General features: G+C 30.3%; 2 protein-coding genes across 2 annotated transcripts in view; both read right to left on the bottom strand.

Moving 5' to 3' along the window:
• Positions 1–1,384: 1,384 nt before the first annotated feature.
• LOC107461972 (aluminum-activated malate transporter 2-like) lies at positions 1,385–8,341 on the bottom strand. Its single transcript, XM_021128385.2, has 7 exons — positions 8,280–8,341; positions 7,722–7,965; positions 3,037–3,154; positions 2,684–2,956; positions 2,134–2,243; positions 1,904–2,044; positions 1,385–1,810 (listed from the first exon to the last, which is right to left on the bottom strand). The coding sequence occupies exons 1-7, from the start codon at positions 8,339–8,341 to the stop codon at positions 1,385–1,387; spliced, it is 1,374 nt and encodes a 457-aa protein (XP_020984044.2).
• A 1,330-nt stretch (positions 8,342–9,671) lies between these two features.
• The window catches only part of LOC107461971 (receptor-like protein 52), an 18,334-nt gene continuing 15,471 nt past the window's right edge, over positions 9,672–12,534 (bottom strand). The window contains exon 3 of the mRNA XM_052253325.1: positions 9,672–10,666. Coding sequence (XP_052109285.1) covers positions 9,839–10,666 — 828 coding nt within the window. The 3' untranslated portion in view covers positions 9,672–9,838. The remainder of the gene's footprint in view (positions 10,667–12,534) is intronic.

Consider the following 12,534-nt stretch of genomic DNA (forward strand, 5'->3'; position numbering starts at 1 on the left):
AAGAATCTCCATTAGCGTATGGCTTGGGAGTGTGTTGACCAATGTAGGCCAACGTGTAAAACTATGTGTTATGATTTATGAAAACAAATTATTGATTATTGTCCAATAATCAAAGAGATTTAAATTGGACCACCAATTCAAGCCCTTCTCTTTCCTTGTCTGAATAATGACATTATTGAAAGATGCTTGTTTTTAGATTAATTAAAGAAGTTCATATTTTTAGGGACGGAATCCTCCTGGGATATCTGTCACTTTTGGGCATCAAAATAGGTTAAATTTATCCAACCAATTCGATTATCCATTTAAATACACAAATCTTTGTTTAAAAATTTAAATATTTTTTAATTTTAAATTAGATAAATTGAATATGATTAATCTGAAAAAATAGTAGATTAAACAAGTCGGTTTATAGACTAAACAAGCCGTTTATTTAATTTTTTTATATTTTATAAAAATAATCACTTTTTCTTAAATTTGAAATACAATAAAATTTAAGAATACCTCATGCAAACAGATATCACACATCAATAAAAAGCTGGTCGCAATGTCTAATTGACTTAGGCTTGTGTTTTGATGCAATATTTTGGCACCACGTTTTTGGTTACATTATCGCGGCAATTTTACTCACTTTGGGCACTGAAATAAACTCTTTAACTTTTTTTTCGGCCTTTATTTATAGATACGAAACACTTAGACAAAAACATAAAATTATATTTAATAGATAAAATATAGACAAAAATATTAAGATATTAATAAAACATACCATTTATTTTTTAATTTTTTATTATTTTTATCAAATTTTTTATAATTATATATTTTTTTTATTTGTGTATAAAAAAATAAGAATAAATTAAACTTTTATAATTTATTCTAATTTACGATGAAACAAAATATAAGAACATTAATTTTTATGTTTTTGTCTTTAATATCTTATTTTTATTATTCTCTTATTCTATTTACAGAACAAAATACAGTCTTTTAAACAAATAAAATATTAGGCCCATAAATCACAAAAAAAAAAGATTAGTTGAGTTGATTCAGAAAAAAAATTGACAAAAGAAGCTGAAGATTCTAGAAAATTGTTTTCAATCAATTAATCTGGAAATTAAATACGAATATAGTTGTTATTCACAATGACTTCAGTAAATGATGAAAAACATTGAGTATGTAAATTAAATAAACAATTTTCTGGTCATCCAAAATAAGTCTTAAGAAAGAGTAGCCAAAATATAAGCATCAGTTTTTTTTTTTTTTTGTGCAAATTTTGATCCAAGACAAGTTCCCTATTAATAAGTTTATTTCCATTTTACAAACCCACATTTAACAGATTGATTAATTTATTGTTAACTAAGGATTTATTGTATGTTAACACAAGGGAGGCTAGCTAGTTGATTGTAATAACATGATGAACTCCAATGTTCTTCTCTTGGTCCCCATGGCACGGTTCATCAAGATGAGGAGGACAATTTGGTGCAACTTTATTATCTTTTTTCTTGAATTTTCCTTGGATGGATAATTCATGTATTGACTCAGCCAGTTTCTCAGTGCAAGAAACCACATCAAACAGCAAATAAGTCACAATCATAAGAGGAATATCCTCAAACAGATTGGTTCCTTCCCATAACCCTGATTTGAGAATGGACTTGAGGTTCATTGCAACAATCTTAGATTTCTCAATGCTAGGGTTTGCAGCATATGATAGTGAAATCTTTTTTTGGATTGACACTGATAATTCCTTTAGACCTTTTCCTGTTTCTTTGCTTATTTGGATGCATGCCTCTTCCACTTTCTTTTTTGTTTCTGATGGACTCTATATAAAACGTAAGCATTTAAAATTATTTTTACAATGTCAACTAATCACATTTAAAAAGTTTATTATTGTTACTAATTGTAATTTTAGTACCTTGGTATAATCAAGGAAGTCAACAAGAGAATCAATGAGGTGGGCACATTGCCTTAATAAGCTTCCAATTTTCAAATATTGTTTCCAAGGATGACCATATCTGAAAGGACCATGGCACGGTTCCCACCTTGCAAAATTCACCTTCAAAATATATAATAAATCAAATTATTACATTAATATATAATAAGGTTGTTAATAATTTCGTGAGTCTAGAATATTATTATTCTTACCAAGCTTTCTTCAATTTGCTTTGAATTAAGAACACTTTTATATGCTTGAAGCTTTGCCTTATTATTAGATTCTTCACCATCTGATGTCCCAAAATATTCATCTCCAAATCCTGCAATATAAATTTGTATTTCATTACGAAAATATTCCAGCTATTTCACATAATAAACAACATCTAATATAAAATAGATTTAATTATTCTGTTCGTCCTTATAATTTCATCAAATTTTTTATCAATTAAGTTTTTATACTTTTTTTAATTGTTGGATCTCTACATTATTTTTAATTTTATAATCTTTTCATTCAAAAATGCTAAAATTAACCGAATATTTCTTCTAAAATACATGCAGTCAAAGATCTAGTTAAATTTTTAATTATGAATACTTTTAATTTGTAAAAAGATATTCAGTTAACTCTAATATTTTTTACACTAATTATAAAACTAAAAATAATGTAAGAATTTAAAAAAATTATAAAAACCTAACAGAATAATTAAACTTATAGTAACTTCAATTAAAATTGAATGATATTATATGTACTAGGTAGAAGTACCTTCAATAGAGTCTCCTAATTTGTGAAGATTCTTTGACACTAGCTTGTGAAGATCATCACCTGCCCAAATGGGGTATACAAAAATGCACACCAATACAGAAATTAAAACACCTGCGAAAATTGTGATTACTCGTTTTTTCACTGTATCTAATAAATCTTCGTCTCGATAGCTAGGTACAGATACCATGCAGAATGTTAAGATAAACACTAAGAATCCATAATCATATCTTGCTTTCACTTGAGATAAAAACCGCATATATGTCACTCCTGCAACTGCATATATTCAATTTTCACATTAATCAAACAATTTTTATATAATATTCAATTGATAAGGCAAATTTAATATATATTACCTATGATAAAAATTAGGGTTCCAAGAAGTAATGGCTCCACAATGTGCCCTCCCATTATTGAATTAACCAAGTGATAACATATATCGTACACATTTTTAATATAAAAAATATATTTTTTCTAAGTAATGCTACATGAAATTTAAAATCTGCAGTCAAAATTAACTGTTAATATAAAATACAAGTTAAAATATAAAATATATATTAAAAATAAATTAAAATATATGTATTTATATATATAAATATATGATGATTAATTTTAATATATAAGTAGCATTTTTTATCTTTTATACATCTAATGCATGATAAATGACAGATTAAAAATATCACGAATTTTTTATTTTTTATTTTTATTCAATATTTATGAGTTTTAACTAATTTTTAAGAGATTTTGTTTTTCTAAGATTTTGTTAATAAAATTCATATTTATAAAGCTTTTAGTTTATTGTGTTCTTGTATATCTAACTAATAAATATTTATAAGAACATTTGTTAAGATTATTAATGTAAATTTATTCTTTGTAGTACAATTTTTTTTTCAATGCATGAATTGAATAAAAAGTTTTAAAAATTTTCTCTCTTATATTTATCCTAATTTTTTTTAACTGTTTATTGAAGGTATTATTAATGGCCGCAATTAGAACTGCCACTAAGTAGGTGATATTATATTACTAAAGTCAGAGTAGTGAATAAATTCAAAATAAAAATGATTAAATGTATAGTACTGTAACTTGTTTATCTCTATACGAAAGTATTAATTAATTAACATATTTTCTTGATGAGTAGTCAACTTGCATCGTTATTAATTAGAACTACAAATTTAAGCATGCGTTGAAATATTTTGTAGACGTAGCCAATTTTGTTTTTTACTTATTTCAAGGAGGCCAAAATGTGGCTCCGTACGAAACCATAATCTACCGTAACTCATCACCATTACTGGGTTTAAAGCTGTCATGTGATCTTTCCCTTTCAACTTGTTCTATATTTGTTATTTTAAAGAGTGTTTTGGATAGAATTTTTAAATTTTACAAAATTTAAAAGGTTATATAATTAAGTTGTTAAAAGTTAAGTATATTTGATTTTTAACAACTATATTTTATACACATAAAAATTATTATATATAATACATTTTAAAGTATATATTAGTTGATTTGGTGTTTGATTTATTTTTAAATATTTATTTCTGTATGTAATAAAAGAATTATATGTGTGACAAGTTTGATATCAAATTAAATTTTATTTATCATCAATCAAATTTAAGCTTAAAAAGAAGAAAATAATGAAGCTATTTTGATAATTTTTTTACAAGGAAAATTTAAATTGTTTATTTTGAATTAGACAAAATATCTCATACAAATACTTAGTAATTTTAAACTTATTTGTATTAATATTTAAGCAAAACAATTTAATTTAATAAAATTAAAATACTCATAAAGAATATTTTTCCACTTCCAAGCCAAGTATTTTATCCAAATTTTAGTAAAAACAATGTACCAAAGTTACGTTTGGTTTTAAACAATTTCTCTCTCTTCTGACTTTGTTGTATTTATTAGCATTTAATCTTGGCAAAAATCTTTTGGTGCTAATAAATAGCATAGCCGCCATTGTTACAAACTTATCTGGAGTGGATAGTTTTCGTTTTCCGTTGGCTTCTTCTAATATTTAGCTGGCACTGGCTTAAGGATTTTGCTGTTATTACTAGTCTATTATTAAAAAATCATCCACAAACACGTGCTTTATAGAATCATCCCTCTAAATACATTACACTTGAGAATGCTAGTTAAGAAATTAATTTAATGTGTTTCGATGAATTATCCCGGTTTGCACTATTTTATTAAAACCGAACCAATAATCAAACCGATTAAGTTATTAAATAATTGAGTTATTAGTTTAACCAATAACTTACACGTTAATAAACCGATTAATTTCGTCATAATTAAATAATTATATAAAATGTTAGGAGATTGCTATAGTGTTTAAAAGTGTTTGTCTAACTTATTAAAAATGATTTAAAATTAATATTTAATTTTAAAAATATAAAAATAAATAATTATTAAATATTAAAAAATTACCATAAAAGGTAAGTTATGTAAAAGTTAAGCATCAAGTAGTTATAGACACCATAGAATTTACCAAAATTTTATTATTTTTTTTAATTTTATTTTTATATTTCAATCATTTATTATATTATTATATACTTATAAGTATTTATTAAAAAGATATATTGTGATGAATAATTTTTTTATTTTCTTAATTTGTATATAATTAAAAATATAATTAATTTAATATTTAAGAACGAGTGATAAAAGTTAAAATGAAATTAAATTAGTAATGAAAATGTTATAAGCGAGGTTACGAGAACTGGACCAATGAATGAACCGATAAAACGACTGATTCATTGATTTAATGGTCTGATCAGAGTTTAACCAGTTTAATTAAATATTAAATAAAATTATAAAAAATTCTATATATAATTTCAAATATTTAAATTTAATAATTTTTAACCTAATAAAATTTAAAATTTTACAATTTCACATAATAACTATAATTTTATTGAATGAAACAAATTTTGTTATTTCATTCACCGATAACTATTAAGATATGAAAGCATATAGCAATTTCAATGTATAATAAATCAGCATTAGTATATGAAAGCATATAACCAATTTGGAATTGTTAGACATCATTAAAATTAACACACAAAATTAGAAAATAAAAAAACCAGTAATAATATTATTATAACAAAATATAACAAATCAAGAATAATAAAAAATAAACGAAATCTCAGTAATTCAGAATCAGTAATTTAACCCATAAACTTAATTAGTATTATTAACAACAAATCAATAATACAAAACAAGTAAAAAGTCAAAATCAAATTCAAGAAACAGTATTTAATGTTGAATGCTAACTAGAAGAAGGGATAGAGAGATATCAGAAAACTATGAAACAATATTATTATGACAATCTCAGCAACTTAGAATAATCAGAAATTGACAAAATCTCAGTAACTCAGAATCAGTGAACTAATCCAACAACTCAATTAGTATTATTAACAACAGATCAACAGTACAAAACAAGCAAAATCAAATTCAAAAAATAGTGTTTAATGCTTACTAGAGGAAGGGGCAGAGAGATAAAAAGCGAGCTTGACGACGACAAAGAAAGAGTTTGACGGTAATAGCGAGGAGAAGAGAGAGCTCAACGGCGATGAGGAGAAGAGAGAACTCGACGGCAACAGCGAAGAGAAGATAGAGCTCGAAAACGACGACGACAGAATCTCCAACCTTGCTTCCCATGATGAGATGACGCCGAAGACGCTGACGAACATAGAGAGAGAGCTCGGCGATGACAACAACTTGGTGTTGTGGTGCTATGGGGGCTGCAATGGGCGGTGGCTGCAGTCTATGGGGCTGGGGGCCTAGGGTTTTTTTTCTTTGCCTTTCAATTTTCAGAGAGGATAGGAGATGAGTTGGGACCTGGGAGCACTGGTTCCTTTCAGGTAGTTATTTAGGGGTTTTTTTTATAAAAGTCAAAACGACGTTGTTTTGGAGGCCTTCACCAAATCGAAAGACCTCTAAAATATCGACCAGTTTCGCCAATTCATCAGTTAATTGTTGATTCAATTGATTTTTTGACCGATTTTTTGTTAGACGGTTCTTGAAGCTAACAAAACTGTCCTAGTGACTAGTTCTTGATTAATCCAATTGAACTGACCGATTCGATTCGATTTTTAAAACTATGGTTATAAGGTATTAATATATATAGTAATTAGCATATATATAAAGTATTAAACAGCAAGGTAGCCTAATAGCAATGTTAGTTGCTTATAATACTAGTTTGTACGGTCCACATTTCTATCTTAATTGATTATATTGTCAGTTTACTAATTTTTCAATCAAATCAACTCATCCGATCCGATTCTAATAACTATGTTTATTTTTCTATTCATTTGTATACTAAATTACTAATTAAGAAATGAAAAATAAAACTTTGGTTACAAAATTATTTATGAAAATAATTCTATTGAATAACTTAATTATAGGATAAATATAGTATATATTATTGTTTATTGCACTTAATATTATATTGTTTAAAGATGAAAAAAAAGTATTTAGTATATAAATATTGAATTAAAATAAATGCAAGTGATTTACTTATTTTGTTTAGATGGTATGATATATGATTTACACATATCGTTATACTATGTTTTTTCGATTTTTTGTTTGTTTGTCTTATAAATATTTTGAAAAAAAATCTAAAATAAGCTTTGTAAAATTGAAAAGTAAAAAATCAATATAAAATTGGTAACTTCTATTATATTTAAACCTTATTATCTTAATTAGTCAACCAAAAAAAAACTTATTATCTTGATTTTAAGTAATGTTGTGAAAATTGGTTCGAATCGAACGGTCGAACTGCGAACTGCTATCAAATACGATTTGAACAAATTAAAAGACAAAATCGCTACATTTGAAAACCGATGTTGGATCGTTGAACTGGTTGGGAACCGGTCGGTCGAACCGAACCATGACCTGGCCGATTTTTGAATCTTAACAAAAATGCTGCGTTTCGTCATGCAGGGATGGGCAACCCTAAGTTCCCTAACCCCTCTTCTCTCTAGTCTTCGGCCTCCACAACGCGAAGCAGCAGTCCAGAGTCTAGACTCTAGCTCCAATTCGTCTCAACCTCATCGAAGCCGCCGGTGCAAGTCCATCCAGCCACCGCCGCCGTCCCAACTTCGAGCTTTGAAGGCAACGACGCAACGTCCGTCCAGCTACCGCCGTTTGAGCTTTGAAAATTGAAGCCACCATCGCCGATCTTGCCTCCTGCCTCCGTCGCGCAGCCATTTCCCGTCGGTGCCAGCTCTGTTCCAGACCACCATGTCGGCCACTGTCTTCCGAGCCACTTCCACACCACCTCCAGCTCTGCCCTGTTCCAGCATTTTAGGATCCAGCTTCTAGTCCTAGGTATTAATTTTTTTTGTAATAATAACTGTTGAATAATTGGTTTTTGTTGCTTTGTTGCTGCTTATTTAAATTTTTGAATGTGATTGCGAAGGAAAATCAAATAATTAATTTTGTGTTGTTGAAATTATTGCTAAAAATGAATTTGATACTCTGTTGCTACTTTTTTTAATTACTGAATGTGAAATGGTGAAGGGAAATCAAATAATTGATTTTGTGTTGTTGAAATTATTGCGAAAAATGGATTTGTTACTCTGTAGCTGTTATTGGAGCCATTCACACAACCACTTTGGCTAAGCTCTCTGCTAAAAGCCAAAAAGCTCTTTCTCCAGCAGGCAACATTGTTGAACAGGTCAATAATATACCAAAGTATTAATCTTGGGAGCTTCTTTTAACTTTTTTTCATCTGGGGTGGTGTTGTAATTGTTGTTGATGTTGTTGAGGCTTTTTTGGTGCAGATTATTGTTCAAATCAGAGTGATGTTGGGCTGTTGGCATTTGTTGGGAAGAATAGAGCAATGCAAGGTTACTCATCTGCACTGAGGACTGCTCAGCAGCGACTCCAAAAAGAGCACGGTTGTGTCCCTCATAGAGAGATTCTATGACCCTTCATTAGGTAAACTTAAAAGTTACAATTTTTCACTTAATTGAGTGATTGCTAAGTGAAGTTGCATTCATCGGGTAAACTTAAAAGTTACAATTCTTATTTAATTTGAGTGATGGCTAAGTAAAGTTGCATTCTTGTTTAGTATGTAGTTTACTTGCTTGTCAAAAAATCTAAAACTGAAGTTATGCATATATTAATCAAAGGCCATATGATATAGTATAGTATGTTATGTGACACTAATTAATTGAAGAAATTGTATGTAGGATAAATTTTGCTAAATGGGAATGATGTTAAGAGTTTGAAATTAAAATGGTTGAGACAACAAATAGGACTAGTTAGCCAAGAACTGGCTTTGTTTGCGATAACAATTAGAGAAAACATGCTCTTAGAAAGATTTGATGCTGACCAAGTTGAGATTGAAGAAGCTACAAGAGTAGCCAATGCTCATTCTTTCATTATCAAACTTCCAGAGGGTTATGAAACACAAGTCAGCCAATATAGAGTTTCAATTTCTATTCCGATTTATTGGAATCAGAATTGTAATTTTTTGTATCATTGAAAATCTAGATGATGACTTGTAATTCTATGTTTAATTTTAGTTTTATAGTATACTTTGATAAGATCATATGGCTTTGATCAATAACATTTTATGTAGTGTTTTAAATTTGGAAGATAATTTAAGATTTATATTAAATTATAATTATATTTTAAAATGTTTATTTATAATTTATTTATTATTTTATATTTTTATTCTGAAACTATTTTTAGGGGTGTTCAAATCCAAACCAATCCAAATTAAACCGCTCATCCAATCCAATTTAAACTGAAAACCGATTAAAACCGCACTAATTTAGATTTGATTGGATCTTATTTTTTGCAAGGTTCGAAAAACCAGACCGGTCATCAAACCGCTCTAGTTACTGGTTCACTGGTTCATTGGTCCAACCGGTTTAACCAGTGGTTCAACCGGAAAAATCGTTTCAGAATAAAATAATAAATAAATTATATATAAACATCATAAAATATAATTATAGTCTAATATAAATCTTAAATATCTTTCAAATTTAAAACATATGAAATGTCAACCAAATCCATATGATCTTATCAAAATACAAAGTTAAATAGTGAAAAGAGCAATGGTGTAAACAGCAACAATACAACTAGAAATAATCATTAATCACTCCTAAATTAATTCAAAACAGTAGCATAACAAATAATCACCCCTAAATTAATTCAAAACAGCAGCATAACAAAATCACTAACAACAGTAGTCCTAGGAGGAACATCCTTAATCACCACAGAACCAGCACCAATCTTAGCACATTCACCAACCTTAATGTTCCCCAAAATACAAGTCCATGCACCAATCAAAATTCCATCACCAATCTTTGGATGTCTATCACCAGAAGCTTTACCAGTTCCACCCAAAGTCACACTATGCAAAATTGACACATTGTTACCAATCACTGTAGTTTCACCAACCACTAATCCAGTTACATGATCAAGCAGAATCTCGCTTCCAATCTTAGCACTGGGATGAATACCAACCGCGAAAACCTTGGAAACTCGGTTCTGGATCATAAATGCCAAGACTTTTCTTCCTTGAAGCCATAGCTTATGGGCAACTCTATGAGATTGGCATGCTAAGAAGCCTTTGAAGTTCAAGAAGCAATGCACATGGCTTATGCAAGCAGGGTCTCTTTCCTTAACTGCTTTGAGATCATCCTTCACAGAATCCATGATTTCTTGGTCAGATTTCAAGATCCCAACAAAAAAATCAAAGAGTGTATTACTTGGAAGGCTTGCACTGTTTAATCTGTTAGCAAGATAATTGGCCAAAGCAGATTCCAATGAATCATGAGACAGAATTGAGGATTGGTAGTAACTATTCAGAATAGGTTCCTCATTTACATCAAGTTTAGCCTCTTCCTTCATCTTCGGCCATAGATCCACAGCTTCATTTTCTTGAACTTCCTCAACAAAAGTAGGGGTAGTCTGAAGAGTTTTCACCTGGTACTTGCAAACACCATCAGTGAAATTGTTTCTGAAGATTTTTGACCCCTTGAATTATTTTTGACACCATCAGTTGCTTCTTGATTAATACTATTTTCCATAACTGAAATTAATAACACCCACAACACAATGAAATTAAAAATAGCCACAACACAATGAAAATTAAAAATAAAAATTAAAAGCATGAAAATTAACCATGTTCTTAACCTAAAGCAGAGGAACGAAGAATGAAGAAGATGAGCAGAGGAAGTTCACAGAAATTGAACAGAAACTGAAGTTCACAGAGGAAGTTCACAGAAAAAAAGAACAGAAATCTAAGTTCACAAAGGAAGTTTACAGAGTATCAACTTCATGTTTCTTCATGTTTCTTATACTAAAGAAGATTAGCAGAGGACGAGTCACTCACCTAGGGTCGATGGAGGGCTACTGGTGTTGAGGACCACGCGACGATGAAGACGATGAGAGGGCTACTGGTGTTGAGAAGATGAAGACGATGGAGATAAAGGGCTACTGGGAAGGGAACCAGGCGACGATGGAGGGCTACTGGGGCTGAGGACCAGGCGACGGCGGTGGCATTGACAACCTGAGACCACATCGATGATGGAGGGCGACTGGGCGGCTAGGGTTCAGACTTCAGATGGCGGCTAGGGTTCACTCATTGTGAGACTGAGAGTGAAATGAATCATGAATGAATGGGGGTCGGGGGAAAAAGGGGGTGGGGTGCTCCACGAGCGGGTCGGGTCGGGTTACATTTTTTAATTTTTTTAAAACAATAAAAACGGCGATGTTTAGCAGAACCGGCCGATCACCGGTCTGGTCCAACCGGCCAGTTTTCAGTCGGTTCACTGGTTTTCCAGCGGTTCTTTTTACTACGGTTTTTAAAGGAGGACCAGACCGTTTGCATCGCCGATTCGCAGTTAAACTGGTCGAACCGACCGGTCCGGTCCGATTTTTAGAACCTTGGAAATAACCAAATAAATAAATAAATAAGGAAGAGGTAACAAATATAAAATATAGAAATATAATTTGATAACTCTAGTAGTAATATATACTAGAATTACTATATCAATAGATATAATTAATATATTTAATAATATTATAATAAAGTATATAAGAGAGAGAATAGTATGAAAGAGATAGAAGAGTATAAGAGAAAGAATATTGTTTTATTGTTTGTACGAAGGTGAAACTACATTTCACTATTTATAGAGGTTACATGCTTATTTTTTCAAAATGATTGGCATCCTTAGGAACTCAGAATTCAGATAGTATTATTGACTCTCCTAGTGTAGTATGTTGATTCTTGAACACAGTCATTTTATGAGTCTTGGCTGTGGCCCTAAGCACTTTGTCTTCCAGTATTACCACCGGATACATAAATGCCACAGACACATAACTGGGTGAACCTTTTCAGATTGTGACTCAGCTTTGCTAGAGTCCCCAGTTAGTGGTGTCCAGAGTTCTTAAGCACACTCTTTTGCTTCGAATCACAACTTTAAGCACTCAGTCTCAAGCTTTTCGCTTGGACCTGCATGCCACAAGCATATGATTAGGGACAGCTTGATTTAGCCGCTTAGGCCTGGATTTTATTTCCTTAGGCCCTCCTATCCATTAATGATCAAAGCCTTGGACCCTTTTTACCCTTGCCTTTTGGTTTAAAGGGCTATTGGATTTTTCTGCTTGCTTTTTCTTTTTTTTCCGCCACTTTTCTCTTTTTTTTTCGCTTGAACTGCTTTTTCTTGCTTCAAGAATCAATTTCATGATTTTTCAGATCATCAATAATATTTTTCGTGTTCCTCATCCTTCCAGGAGCCAATATTCATCAAATTCAAAGTACCTATTATGCACTGTTCAAGCATTCATTCAAAGAACAAAAAGTATTGCCACCACATATAATTAATTATAATTTTTATTAT

Source organism: Arachis duranensis, chromosome 8 (genome assembly GCF_000817695.3).
Source record: "Arachis duranensis cultivar V14167 chromosome 8, aradu.V14167.gnm2.J7QH, whole genome shotgun sequence".
Classification (NCBI taxonomy): Eukaryota; Viridiplantae; Streptophyta; class Magnoliopsida; order Fabales; family Fabaceae; genus Arachis; species Arachis duranensis.